The sequence below is a fragment of the Pagrus major genome, chromosome 5, assembly GCF_040436345.1.
Source record: "Pagrus major chromosome 5, Pma_NU_1.0".
Lineage (NCBI taxonomy): Eukaryota > Metazoa > Chordata > Actinopteri > Spariformes > Sparidae > Pagrus > Pagrus major.
This window is the reverse complement of record NC_133219.1, coordinates 27,631,013-27,644,378: the sequence shown is the minus strand read 5'-3', so window position 1 is coordinate 27,644,378 and position 13,366 is coordinate 27,631,013. Positions and strand designations below refer to the sequence as shown.

At 42.0% G+C, this 13,366-nt stretch overlaps 1 protein-coding gene across 1 annotated transcript in view; it reads left to right on the top strand.

Annotated features, from left to right (window-relative positions):
* The window catches only part of sobpa (sine oculis binding protein homolog (Drosophila) a), a 38,124-nt gene extending 26,633 nt beyond the window's left edge, over positions 1 to 11,491 (top strand). The window contains 2 exon segments of the mRNA XM_073467298.1: positions 2,450 to 2,545; positions 9,455 to 11,491. Of these exon segments, the coding sequence (XP_073323399.1) occupies positions 2,450 to 2,545; positions 9,455 to 11,491 (2,133 nt within the window).
* Positions 11,492 to 13,366: the final 1,875 nt, after the last annotated feature.

Genomic DNA, 13,366 nt, shown 5'->3' with positions numbered 1-13,366 from the left:
CAGATGGAAGGAGAGGCAAAGTCAATCAGTCTTTGGACAAAAAAATGTAAAATATACACCAGAATTGCCCTTTGGTATCATCGAGAGATGAACAGAGCTGGAGGCCAAATTACCCATGACAAATCAAAGGTTGCAGCAAGCAATTTAAAGGGAACATGATATGAAAGCGAGCTGCTCAGGCCAATGGCTCACCTGTCAGTGGCATAGGCTCAGTATGAAATGTCATCTTGAGGGGCTGCAAACGGCATGATGAACATGCTTAATTGAGGTTGAAGCTCCGTTTCTGATAACAGATATGAACCACTTTCTACGCACGGAAATCTGTATTATATAAAAGTGCATTTTATTTAATGAAACACAATGGAGCAATTTGGCATCGCGCCAGGCAAAGCTCTTCCAATAACTTCTTTGTAACAAAATTGTCCACACCTGGCATAACAGCGTCAACTGCCTCAGTTTTCACACTGCGCATAATGAATGACTCACAGAGTGCAGGAGAAGGTGGCTCCTTTTCCAGCTGGTAGAAACACTTAAAGGAGTTTTGTATTGTAATATTAAGGCATGGGGGATTCAATTCACAACAGCTACTATTTGAGCAAATTACATATATGCTTAGTTTACCTAATGTAATTGTTATTTATCCAAGAACACATTATGTAACTGTCAAATTCTCTCAAATATTGACCGTTAACAAGCAGCACATTTTTAGAATAGTATTAAGTCACATTAGCAGTCAACCAGCACCTCATGTTTTTACAGCTATAATAGTTAGATTAATCTCCATGTATTATACAGAGTATTGAACTAAGTCAGAGCATAAACCAGCAGCATGATGTTATAGTCTGCATGATTTGTGTTGGTAGATGCGGAGCAGTAGTTTTGCTGTGGGTTTGCTGAAACAGAAACTGTTTCTCAGAAAAAGTACCTATCACATTGTCCAGGAAGTACCCAGGAAATAACTCTGTTCTTTGTGTTGAGGTTTTATCCACCCTGTTTTAACTGTGGGCTGTCTGGCTAAAAAAAAATAACATCACAATCTTTTGAATCGCAAACATGATCCACAATCTAAAATTCAATTTAGTTCATTCAATTTTGAAATGCCCTGCCAATTAAAGCCAGACCTGAAATAGCCTATGAATTTCTCCATTTGTACCGTGCGGCCACACTCAGTTTTCACCCATGCAGGAATTTCACTTAATTTGATTGATTTGATCTTGTCATTCAGACTGTGAGTCAGTGAGCCATCCAAGTCACTTTTAGTTGTTATTCCAAGCCGGAGATATCAGAAACTTCTGACAGCTAAGATATTAGTGAATATAACTACAGAAGTATAAGCAAACCGGGGCCAAAATGGTCTAATTCAATTGATTTAACCAATTAAAAACAAGCAATACATAATTTTATTATGTCTGGTTTTAATTGTGAACGAACTGCGAACAAAGTGCTCAGGTTAGAATAGCAATAATTGTCAATAAACTGTTGGCAAAATGGCTGCAGTGTACCAACGATGGCAGTTTCAGCAGTAGTCGACACAGTCACTTTATACAGGGTACAGAGTACACTGTTTGATTGTAAATGGTTTCACGTGATAATGAATCGCTGCTATAGCTAATTAGGCTGTTTAACATTGTCTGGTGTGGTTACAACCTTAGCAGTGGAGTCATGCCAGAATAACTGCTGTTTTTTTTCTGTTCTTCTCATTCTGCTGAGATTGAATGCAGTATAAATAAGCCATCATTAATGTCATCAGTAACACCTGTGCTTTTCCTACATGAAAGTGTAAAGAAGAGTTGATGAAATCGTGTAGTTTCTTACACCTTGCTTCAACATGACCAGAAGTTTTATCAGCAAGAATCAGGAAAATGTGGGTGTGCTGGCCCTTTAGATAAGGTATTAAACCTCCCATTGAGTTGCCATTGACATGACTTGTTTACTTGTCTTGTACACAATTATGACTGAAGAGGTTTTGCTTTGGCTCCTGCTTTGAACGCTGCACTTTAACAGGGCAGTGTAATATCTGTAAAAGAGGCCTTTTACAGATTTCGGAGCCTCCAGATATTTTCACTCATTCGTGTTGCTGTAGAATGATATTACTTAATTAGTCTTTTATTCAAATGTGTTAAATTTCCCCTTTTTATCTTAAATAAATGGTCGTCTGATTGAACGTGCACTGCTGTATTAGTAGGCAGCACTTTGAATGTTTGAACTAAATGTCTTGCAGACTCCTCAACCACACACATGCATGCACACACATTCACACACACAGTTTTGTTGCAGAGAATCCTGTTGATTGGTTTGTCCGCAAACCAATGACTGTTCACCCATTTTATAGTCACCATTTCTGTTCATCTTTCTCAGTGTTGTTTTCCATTTCTGAGTTTCCTTGTTGCCTCTGTTCACCTGTTTATTTTGTCCATTCGTAAAAAGCAGCCATTATTTCTCCCCCCAGGCGAGAGACGACGATGGCCTCGGTGGGAAATTACCCCAGCACAGCTTTACTCAGGACACGCCCAGGCTTGTCTTCAAGACAAACAGCGATGTGCTTGTAAGGACCATAACCATTTAACACCAGATAGAGTTTAAGCTTGATGGATACTGCACAAATATGTTTTGATGTTGTTTTTTGTTATAAGTGTGTAATTTTCAAGTCATTTTACTCTTACTCTTACTAACATGTCAGTGGACTGGTTCTGTTTGGGGCATTACTGTAAAGATAGACAACAACCATCAGAATCAGGTCAGCCTAAAATTAAAAGACAGTGCATCAGCAGCTCTCATGTTTTTCATAAATTTTGCAAACATTTAAGTTAAGCTTTTCAAAACTGTTTTCATGCATTATCATTTGCTTTGCTCATTTTCCTTGTACATGAAATCTGTTGGGGATTTGTACAAAAAACAAATCAAAATTGTTATATTATTGTAATTACAACACATTTATAGTAAACATAAGGTGAATAGTATGGATTTATATATTTTTTTTAGCATTGTATATTTTTCACAAAGACTATTTATTAGTGTTGACAACTGGTAGCTGTGGAAAAGAAGCATTTAATATCCCTGATATGTCTCAGTGTTCACATTTTTCTGCTTTCCTCTTGTGCTTGTTTCTATGCATGTTAGCACCCTGTAGGGTGTACTGTTCTAGTCCCCAAACAGCTTATTTATTTATTTATTTACTTACGTTTTTGTGAACAGTTGTTTTTTTATTACAAATTCACAGAACAAATTACAATACACTTACATTTTCACCCCATTTCTACCCTCCCCCCCTTCCCCACTCACCTCTGGCGTCCTAATCTTCCCCTTCCCTCCTTCCATCTCACTTTAGATTTACATTACCAGTACAATTTTATGTTCTGTCTCAAGTAGGTCTGTTATAACAGAGGCAGCCTTATTCCACATGTCCAACGTCGTGGCCTTTCCTTGCATAGTTTAAGTTGTGTACCCTCTGACTGTAATCATGGGTGGGGGGACGGGGATATACATAGTTCATAGTTCAAACATATTTATACATTAAATTGTTAAAAGTTGTACGAACAAAAATTAAGAAATAAACTATATAATAATAATAATAATAATAATAATAATAATAATAATAAAGAAATATTGGCCAAAACATTCATTGCTGACCTTAAAAGTGCAGATAAGCAGATTTTGTTCTGTTTGAACAGGCTAGCTGCTTCCTCATTTCGGGTCTTTATGCTGAAATATGCCAATCAGCTGCATACTGTAGCTTCACAGCTGTTAAAATGGTAATGATCTACTTATCTATCTCTCTGCAAGAAAGAAAAACATATTTTACAAAATATGTCAAAGGAAACATGCACCACACAGCCAAATGTCTACAGATAGGCCTTCAGAATGTTTGGTCTCAGAGAGGTCCAGTCTGCTGCAGTGACATTCAAACACAATCCACCAGGTCTGTCTCATCATTCTTACAGCTGGATATATTTCACTTACTGTGCGTGCATGAGTGTGTGCTGTGAAATATAGCGCAATTGAGCTTCACCTGGCCAAGTGTGAATGGCCTTTGTATGTCACATCTATAATGACTGATAGTGATGGCTGGCTGTGATGAGGCAGGCCTCACAGTGAGAGTACTGCTAGTCTTCTTTGGCTTTGAGCTACTGCTTAAACTCTTCATGCTCCATTCAGGTTTTAATGAAGCAACCCAATCGGCAGAATAAATGTTCTCAATGTATGTTTCTGCAAAACCACAGATATGTTGAATTTTTTCAATTTCTCCATGTTGAAACTTTACATTTCTTTAGGTTCAGTTTTCAATTTTCTGTTGTGGAAATGCTGTGCTTGTTCTCTGGTTAGGTTGTGGCACAAAAACACTTGGTTAGGGTTAGGAAAACATCGTGATTTGTCGTAAAATACCTGTTTTGGATGCGACAAACATGGCTGGACATGTCCTGACTTCTGATTAAAAATATCAGTTTTTGTAGGTACAAACGTGGTGTGACACTTACCAATGTGGAAACACAGTCTTGACCTGAGGTCACTGGCTTCGTAGCCTTGTCAGCTCTAACTCCACCACCATCCATCCAACTCCAGACATGACAGTCAGACGTGTAATGTGATGATGATATGACACATCTGTTGAAATGTCAGTATGTTATGTAGCCTATGAACCACACAAATGTGAACATATCAGTGGTTTGCAGAAACGTTAAGTAACAACATTTTATCCTGGTGACTGGGCTGAATCAAGAAGTCAAGCACACAGTGTAGGCAGTATACTGTATAACAGTGGAAAATAATATGAGCCAGATATGAGTCCCCTTTTACAAGCCAGGTAATTATAACCATCATGATAGATATTTCAATAAATGAGGCCAGTGTAAGCTAATATTTTGGCCAATCATAGTAACGAGTCCACATGTTGCAGATGGTCTGTTAAGCAATGCCACAATTTAATTTTCTTGTGTAAACTTTAGTGGAAGCTTTATTCTGTTTTCTTTCTCCAGTGGACCAGGTGCTTTACGCTAGCAGTCTCTCGCTACATAATCTAGTTTTTGGACTGAATCCACAATGCAACAAGCACTGTGTTTCTGTTTGCTTTCTTCACATCACTGACTTAAATCGTCGGGAGTGGATACTTTACTGCAGATTGTTTGGAGTGAGAGACGACTTAACCGAAAACGAAGAGAGTGGCTCGCTTCGAGCACCTGGTTCATTTTGGTGGGTTTAATCCTTGTGTTTTGCACTGCGTGATTATACTGGCAATCTGAGAAGTGTCAAAAGCATCACATATCGACCTTAACAGGGGGATATACAAGCCTGTCCCTTTATGCACTTTAACTGCTTAACCCTCTTCATTCTTAGAAACCTCTTCTTCCTCCATATAAAACCACTTCAGCCTCTAATGAAACCTTACAATCTCTGCAACATCTCAATCCCTCCAGCCTCTTAACCTTCTGCAGCCTCCTTCTCTTCCTCCTCTTCATTATCTAAATCCTCTGCAATCTCTTTCGTCTTCTTCACTGCCTGAAACTTCCTCATCTTCCTCTGCAACCTGTTGGTCCACAACCTACTCCTTCACCTCTGTGGCTGCAGCAATTTTATACTCTTCATCCAAACCCTTAACCCCTGAGAATGAAGAGACACCTCACCTAACTTGTTAATGTAAACGAATTATACACTAAGACGAGCTGTTGCCTGATCTTGGGATTTTTAAATGTCACTGGCCTTGTCGCTGGGTCAGAGGGCGAGAGGGGGATGAAAACGATGACTGCTGAGGTGATTGCACTTGTTTGGAAGCATGATAATTGTTGTAATGCAAATGGTTAAACTGCACCACCAGGACTGGTTCGTTGGCCACGATGGAAATAAATGACCATAATTACATTCAACTGCAAACATCTGTGTACAGAGTGGGGATAGAGCGAGAGGGAGAGCGGGGGAAAAAAAAGCACAACTCCATTAGCGTAATGCGCAGTGAAATTTCACTCACAGTGCAGAAAGTCGTTAAGTGCTCTCCATCTGTCTTTCTGAGTCGAGGAAAATTTCAGCACATTTATTATTTAGAATATCCTGGGCCTACCATTATCAAGCTCAACTTGCCAGAGCACCTTTTTGACTTTTACTCAGTCATGGCTCATTGAATTAGCCAGGACTAAATGGGCAGTTAAAACGTGTAGAATTCAAGGGACTGACATCTGAGCACCACCAGCGTACTGGTTAAGCATAGTAGCCTCTGATCTGTTTTTGCTGTGGATCCTCATGTTCTCTAGCTGCTTGTCCCGAGCTATATTCGTATGCTTGTTTCAGAATTTCCACCTGCATTACATTTCGGCATGTCATTCCTCCTGAGTTCACTGCATAATGACTTTGGACTTATTACAAATGCAGAACCACAATCCACCTTTTAAAACTTTTATACCTTTTGAAAGATGCTTCTTCTTGATTCATTCCACCTTGCAGCGGACGCTCTGATGTAAAACACATGATCTATGCAGAGAACCTGATGTTTTACATGTGTAGCAGCTGCAGGACAGCATGCAATGCATTCTTTTGAAATCCTGGCCAGTGCTACAGTGCATCTGCCCAAACAGCCCATGTGAGTCCGCTGTCTTTCAGCTGCTGCCAGACAGGATCCTGCCAAATAAACTAATGTTGCTATGCAGCGTGCAAAAGGAGTTTATCCACCTTCCGGTTCGCATCCCTCAACTTATTAACATTCAGCTGGGGGGCTTAAGGGTCTGTGTGATGGATGGATGTCGTTGAGGGGTCTGACAACTGATTAATGCCTTAATTATCTCCAGCGAGGACCTGCCACTCCTCCCAGAGCTGACAGAGTGAGCTGTGTGTGGCCTGACGAGTAACGCCGTGTTCAGGGCTCGCCCACTGCTATCTGCTCTACCAGGGTCACATTCATTTTCTTCCCAAAGGAAAATTTGCACTTTTTGTGCTGGAAAGGTGTACAACGGTGATGAAACAGTGCGGCAGGGTGTTTTGGGATCGTTGCCACTGCAGTGAGTAAGAAGGACAAGTTTTCAGTTTAGCCTCCTCATGTGTGGATCTAGTTCTGGTTGACTCTCTGCATACAGAGGGGATCCTGCCTCAATGCACAACATATGATTAGAAATGTTATGAATAAAAAAGTTCATCTAAATGTGATCCTAATAGCTAAAGTAATACATAAAGCACAATAATTGATTTGGATTAGTTTCAAAAAAACATATTACTTCAGAATTAGAGAATGACATTGGAAGTGTGAAGAAAACGTCTACTGCTGTCTCTAGCCATCAAACAAACGAGCAATGACAATTTATCGTAAAATGATTGGATGTCAGTTTACACACTATACTATCATATACACACCCAAGTTTGGTTTGAGAAGTGTTCACAGTTCTATTGCAGTTTTTCAAGAAGAATTTGGGGGTGTTATATTGTTAGATGTTCATATTGTCCAGACCTTATACTAGCACTTTATTCATAGTCTCTATTTTTTGGGAGAAAGAGAGCAATACTATGTTGGTGTGCCAGGTAGTGCCAAGGTAGTTGTTTTTCACAGAAAGATGGAAGCCATGGCTGCATTGTATTTTGGTCTTTTGAAGCTACTGCTAGTGGATGAATAGACTTTTAACATTGTTGAACACTGGTCTAAAATGGCAGCTTTATGTTTGACAAACATTGCTGTTTTCAACATAATATAGTATGTAGACCGTCCTCTTAGACAATATGCATGTGTACCATACATGTTCCATTACTGCATAAATGGCAGTACTGACAGAGATCCTTGGTTAAAAAGTCTGAGAGAAACACATTTTGATTTTAATTGACACTGAAACATCACATTTATCATTAAGGTTTTGGGTGTCTACAAGAAAATTTTTACATGCTTTTGTATTTTAAAAAAATCAGTATCTTCTCATACCAGACCATTGCTGCAGCACCTCTATTCGGCCTCTGTCTGAACAAATTGTTTAAGTGCCTGTCTCTTTAAGGCACTCCTACCCAAAAAGCCCAGTCTGTGCTGATTAGTCAGCTCTCACAATCCTGAGCAGGTAACGCCACCGTGTTTACACAGGTGTTTTTGCAACTATGGCCATGCTGGGGTCATGGCTGAGGGCGGTGACTGTATAGTTATGCTATCACAACATAACAGAAGTCCTGACAGCTTGTTTAAAGTTGCAGTTTCGAGTATAGGCTGTCTGCATTTCTTGAGCATTTTAATATTCTGGAGTATTGATCTAGCATCTAGACCTGCTTTATAATCAAACAGACATGGAAACCTAAAGGGGCAACATGTAAGATTTTTAGTTAAAAACATACAGAAGTTAACTAAAATTATCAACAGAATGTGAGGAATTAGCCATTTTGAGAGTATATTGTCTATATTTTGTGTTATAGAGATATCTACTGAAGTTAGCATGCTAACCAGCTATCCCTGGCCTGTCTCAGTCCAAACACTAACACTACCCTGGTCCCAAGCTCCCTGTCCGAACCACTAGCTGCACAGCTAACTAAGCTAAATCGCTAACAGCAACTACAGTAAGCAGCAGTTAGAGGTAATCTGATGATATGCAGGCCCTACAGCACTGGAGTGGTCACCAAAATAGTCATATCATGTATGCTCAGCCAGTCATCCATAGAAATTAGAAAATTTCAGCAAAGGTTATACTTTTTTGTGAACTTCAGAGCTTAAATGGCAAAATTACAGACTTCTGCAATAACTGTTGCGACAATCCTGATTGAAACCTGATATAGATTTAAAGTAAATCAATACACCAGTCAAAAAGCCTTCTCAGATCATTACTGATCTGGTGAGCAGCAAAATGGGAGCAAAATTGCTTGAAAGCTGAAACTTTCCATGTAATTCAGTATTGATCATTTCTTTAGGATAACATTATACTGTGTCTTTCTAGCATTTTAACTGGCTTAACTATGTGTCCTAGTTGGCACACGCTTCAAAACCAAGTGTGGAGGCCCATTTTTTGTGAAATAATCTTTTTGTCTTCTTTTGCTTGGGGCGCCAGTCTCATCAGTCTCCCAGGGATCTGTGCTTAAATGAGACTGAGAGTGTCTTTATTGCCAACAGAAGGTGTAAATGGGAATTCCTTGTTAGGACAGAAAAGACAAAGTCACTTCAATAGCATTTAGCAGCAGAATGCAATCAGGTGCACGTTTACCTCTTAGTGAAGAAAACACATCAATTAAGATGTGCACAAACATACACCTACATTTAATAAATCAAATACAGGCAAGTCCAGTTATACAAGCTTCAAAGTTAAGTGTCTGTTGAAGTATTTAGAGACAGAATCAGTTTCCTTAGAAATAATCTTTTTTAAATGTGTATCTCCAGATGGTATGGAGGCTGAGCTTCTGCTTTCAGGGCACTTTAGAGAAGATTGTGTTGTATTTCATCAAGAACAAATTAGAAGACTTTTGTATGCAGGGTGACAGGTGCTGATACAGCATGTGTACTGTTTGTTTTCTGTTGCAGGTGTGTGACTGGTGCAAACATATTCGCCACACTAAGGAGTACCTGGACTTTGGTGCTGGTGAGCGGAGGCTGCAGTTCTGCAGTGCCAAATGCCTGAACCAATATAAGATGGACATTTTTTACAAGGAGACCCAGGCTGCGCTTCCTGGAGCACTGTGTAACCCAGGACATGGGGCTGGTGGGGAGGGTAAACTGGAGTGCGGTGGAGGGGTTCAGCTGCTCACTCCTGAATCATGGGGATCGCCGTTAACGGACCTCCGGCGTAAAGCTCCCTCACCAGGGGGGCCTTCCACTACTTCTGCATTGGCCCCTTCAAGTTCTTCTGCAAACTCACCCTCAGACACTCCTGCTGTCTGCTCCCCTTCCTCCTCCTCAGCCAAGATCCCCACACCCAGACCCCACGAGAGCCCCACACTTCCTCCTCCGCCTGTTCCCTCTTTGCACCCACCTGTTGGGATTCCCTCTGGCAGCCCCCCCATGGTGATGACACCCCGAGGACCCATGCCCCTGCCACTGTTCATGGAGCATCAAATGATGCAGCAGATGCGTCCACCATTTCTTCGCCCCTCTGGCCACCCTGCGGGGCCAAATAGCCCCCTGTCAAACCCTATTATCCCTGGTATTGGTCCACCACCTCCTCCTAGGACCATTGGTCAGGCATCAAGCCCAATGCACAGGCCAATGATGTCCCCACATCTCCACCCCTCATCCAATCCCAACCCTGGCATGATGCCCCCCCACCCTGGTATCCCCATGCCAGGCCTGCCCCCTTTCCCCCCAGTCAACATGATGCCCAATGGACGCATTCCTCTACCCCCAATGATGAACTTCGGCATGCCATCCTTGGCTCCATTGGTACCCCCACCAACTCTCTTGGTCCCTTACCCTGTCATTGTGCCCCTCCCAGTCCCAATCCCTATTCCAATCCCGATTCCCCTCAGCCCCAAAGCTTCTAGGGACCAGACGGAGAAAAGTGGCTCCATCAATGGTGCTCCAGAGTCCTCTGAAGCTTCAGGTTCTGGGCCCCACTCTCCAGGGTCATCTGGAGGTGACAGAGGTGAGCAGAAAGTCGAGCCTGGTAGAGAGCATCTTTCTCCTGTGCGCAGGACAGGGCTGGTGGACTTGACTGTAAAGGCAGAGGACAATTCGGGCAGCTTGTGTCTAACCAGCGGCCCTGGACTGATGGATGGGGTGATTGATCTAACTGTGGGCCAGAGGCCATGCCAACAGCAGGTAATTCAGAGAATGCTACCTGGGGTCCAGGTCAAAGTAGAGGCAGAGGCTGAACCAAGATCTCCACCAGTTGCTGGGTTGGGGAGAGAAGGGAAAGGTAGTCATAATGGGGGGGAAGGGGCACACTCACAAGGCCTCCTCAGTGCTACAGAGCTGGAAGGGGCCACACTCCTAAACACACTGGAATCATCAGGCCCACCCTCCAGCAACAGCAGCCCTTCTCGCAATGCTGATCCTCCAGTGAACCAGCTACATCCCTGTATCTCCGCTGTTACCCCGCCGCCCTTACCCAGCACAGCACAGACCCAGCCCCAACCCCTACCCCAGCTCCAAACTAACCCTGCTGCCCCATGTAACGTCATAGTCAATGGTACAGGATGGCATTCGCTTCTCACCTCTGCCTTTGAGTCTTGTCCTGACCGAAGAGGAGACAGTGTTGAAGGAGGAGAGGCAGAGGAGCAGCCAGCCAATGGTGAGCTGGAGCGTGAGGCACTGAAAGAGAACAATTGCTCGGTTCGAGATTGGGAGGCAGGGAAGCGGGGCCCAGTGCAAGATGAGATGGCAGACACAGTGGAGGGTAAGCCAGACCCTGACTCCAACTTGGAGGATGGTGAGCACGCCTATGCCCTGCCGCTGCTGTCTACCGGAGGCTGTGTGGTCATCCAGCCTGTGCCAAAGCCCGGCGCTGACAAGACGGCCATCCTGTCCTGCTCCATCAGTGCACCTTTATCAGCAGCTGGGAGCCCTGAGCTGGAGCCGCCACTGAAGAGGAGGTGTCTGCGAATCCGCAATCAAAACAAATGAGGTGAGTTCACCCCACTGTGCTCTCAGTAACACTTACATGCAGTTGTGTGCACTCTGTATTTTAGTACAGATTTACATAGATTTATTCAGTGACATTTTGTAATTCACTGTAGGATACCCATCAAATAATCAGTCAGTTTTGATGTCTCAAATGTCTCTCAGTCCCCAGTGTATATCTATAAACTCTTTGAATTCATCTACTTTACTTCCACAGGGGTTCTTTAATGAGTAGTTTACTATTCTTACTGAATCTTAATATTTCTTAAATTTGAAAAATTCTGGCATTTATTTATGTTCTGACCAGTGTGGCATAATCATTTTTAAATCGCACAATATGGCTGGTCACTTCATCAGAATTTCACGATTGGATGCTTGATTCAAGGGTAGACGCAGTGTGTCCTCCCACAGACAGTATTGAAGAGGTCAAACAAGCAGCAGCTTAATTTCTATAACCCAAACAGAACATGGATGCATGTTCCCAAGCCTTAAATCCACCATGACAGAGGGTGTGCAAGTGATGTGTTTGAATGTCACCTGGAGCATAGATTCCTTCTTGAAGGGGTTAATGAACCAGGAAAAGACATGATTTGAAGCCCATTTTTAAAAAGATGAAGTGATCAAGCACACCTTTAAAGGAGGCGTTAATACATCTGGGTATGGAGGGGGATATGCCAGGATTTCTCAAAGTGTCCTGCACACACACACCATAACTCAACTTGTTTATTACATTAAAATATTTTATAATGTTTATACGTTTTTAGGTTATCAAATAAATTAATATGAATGACAGCATAATTGATATCATGCATGTGCATTTGTTTGTTTGTTTTAATACATTTCTTGCCGTGTAGTCAACACATACATTTTCTAAAATTTACACATGTATATTTCCCCATGAGCCGGCGCATCGCTTCAGAATGTGCAGCAACATGAAAGATTACTTGTTGCTTTAATTTGACTGACAGATTACCTCCACGAGCTTCAGAATAGAAATGGGAAGTCGTTCTTGACAAGGGATTTATTCAGCACATTAATACAAATTTAATGATGCACTCCTCGAGGTGTTAATTAAATGAAATTCTATTCAAGAGCAATTGAAGGCCAATTCAAGTTGTGGTAACATGAGGCGAGTGCTCTGAATTAGAGTAATTAATAACGACAAAAGATGGAAATCAAGCCCCATGCACCGTTAGTACTGCTAAAAGGAGCTGAAATGAATCATAGATGTGATGGAGAAAATGTACTGTAACCTTCAGATATCTAAAGAAACCCAGGTTTTGATTACTGATAAGGAAGAGTGTTCCGTTAACTGTATCTTGTTGTATCTCACCTTCTGCACTTGTCTGCAATATCACAAGGTATTCATGATGAAATATCTAAAACATCATGTAAGATTTATGTTGCCAGAGAAGCAGACGCTGAATATTTCATTCTTTATTTGCCAAGAGGTGTCCTCAAGCTGATACTAATTACATATACCAAAGAGAGTAAACCAAAAATTAGGAAGCACTGCTGAAAATCTGCATATTTTTCATTTTCATCCTCAGTGTTTTTAACACTAAAATTGTTCTTGTGTGGTCCTTGTATGAGCTCTGAACTCAACACCCCCTGTTCTCCCACCTCCCTTAAAATTAAAGTTGGGGCTGCCTGCTCGTGGGGTTGCTCGCCCAGCGACACAGTCTAATTCTCCTCCCACTCTGTTTCACAGATGGACGCTCTGAGGACCACAGTGCCATCAACGACACTCACTTGTCCACCCCCCACCTCCAATTCCCACCTCTCCCAACTACACCACCGCACATGTACACACACAAACATTTCTCCTGTCCTCACTCATCGTCCAGTCTACCAGCACCACAAATCGCCTTCGACGAC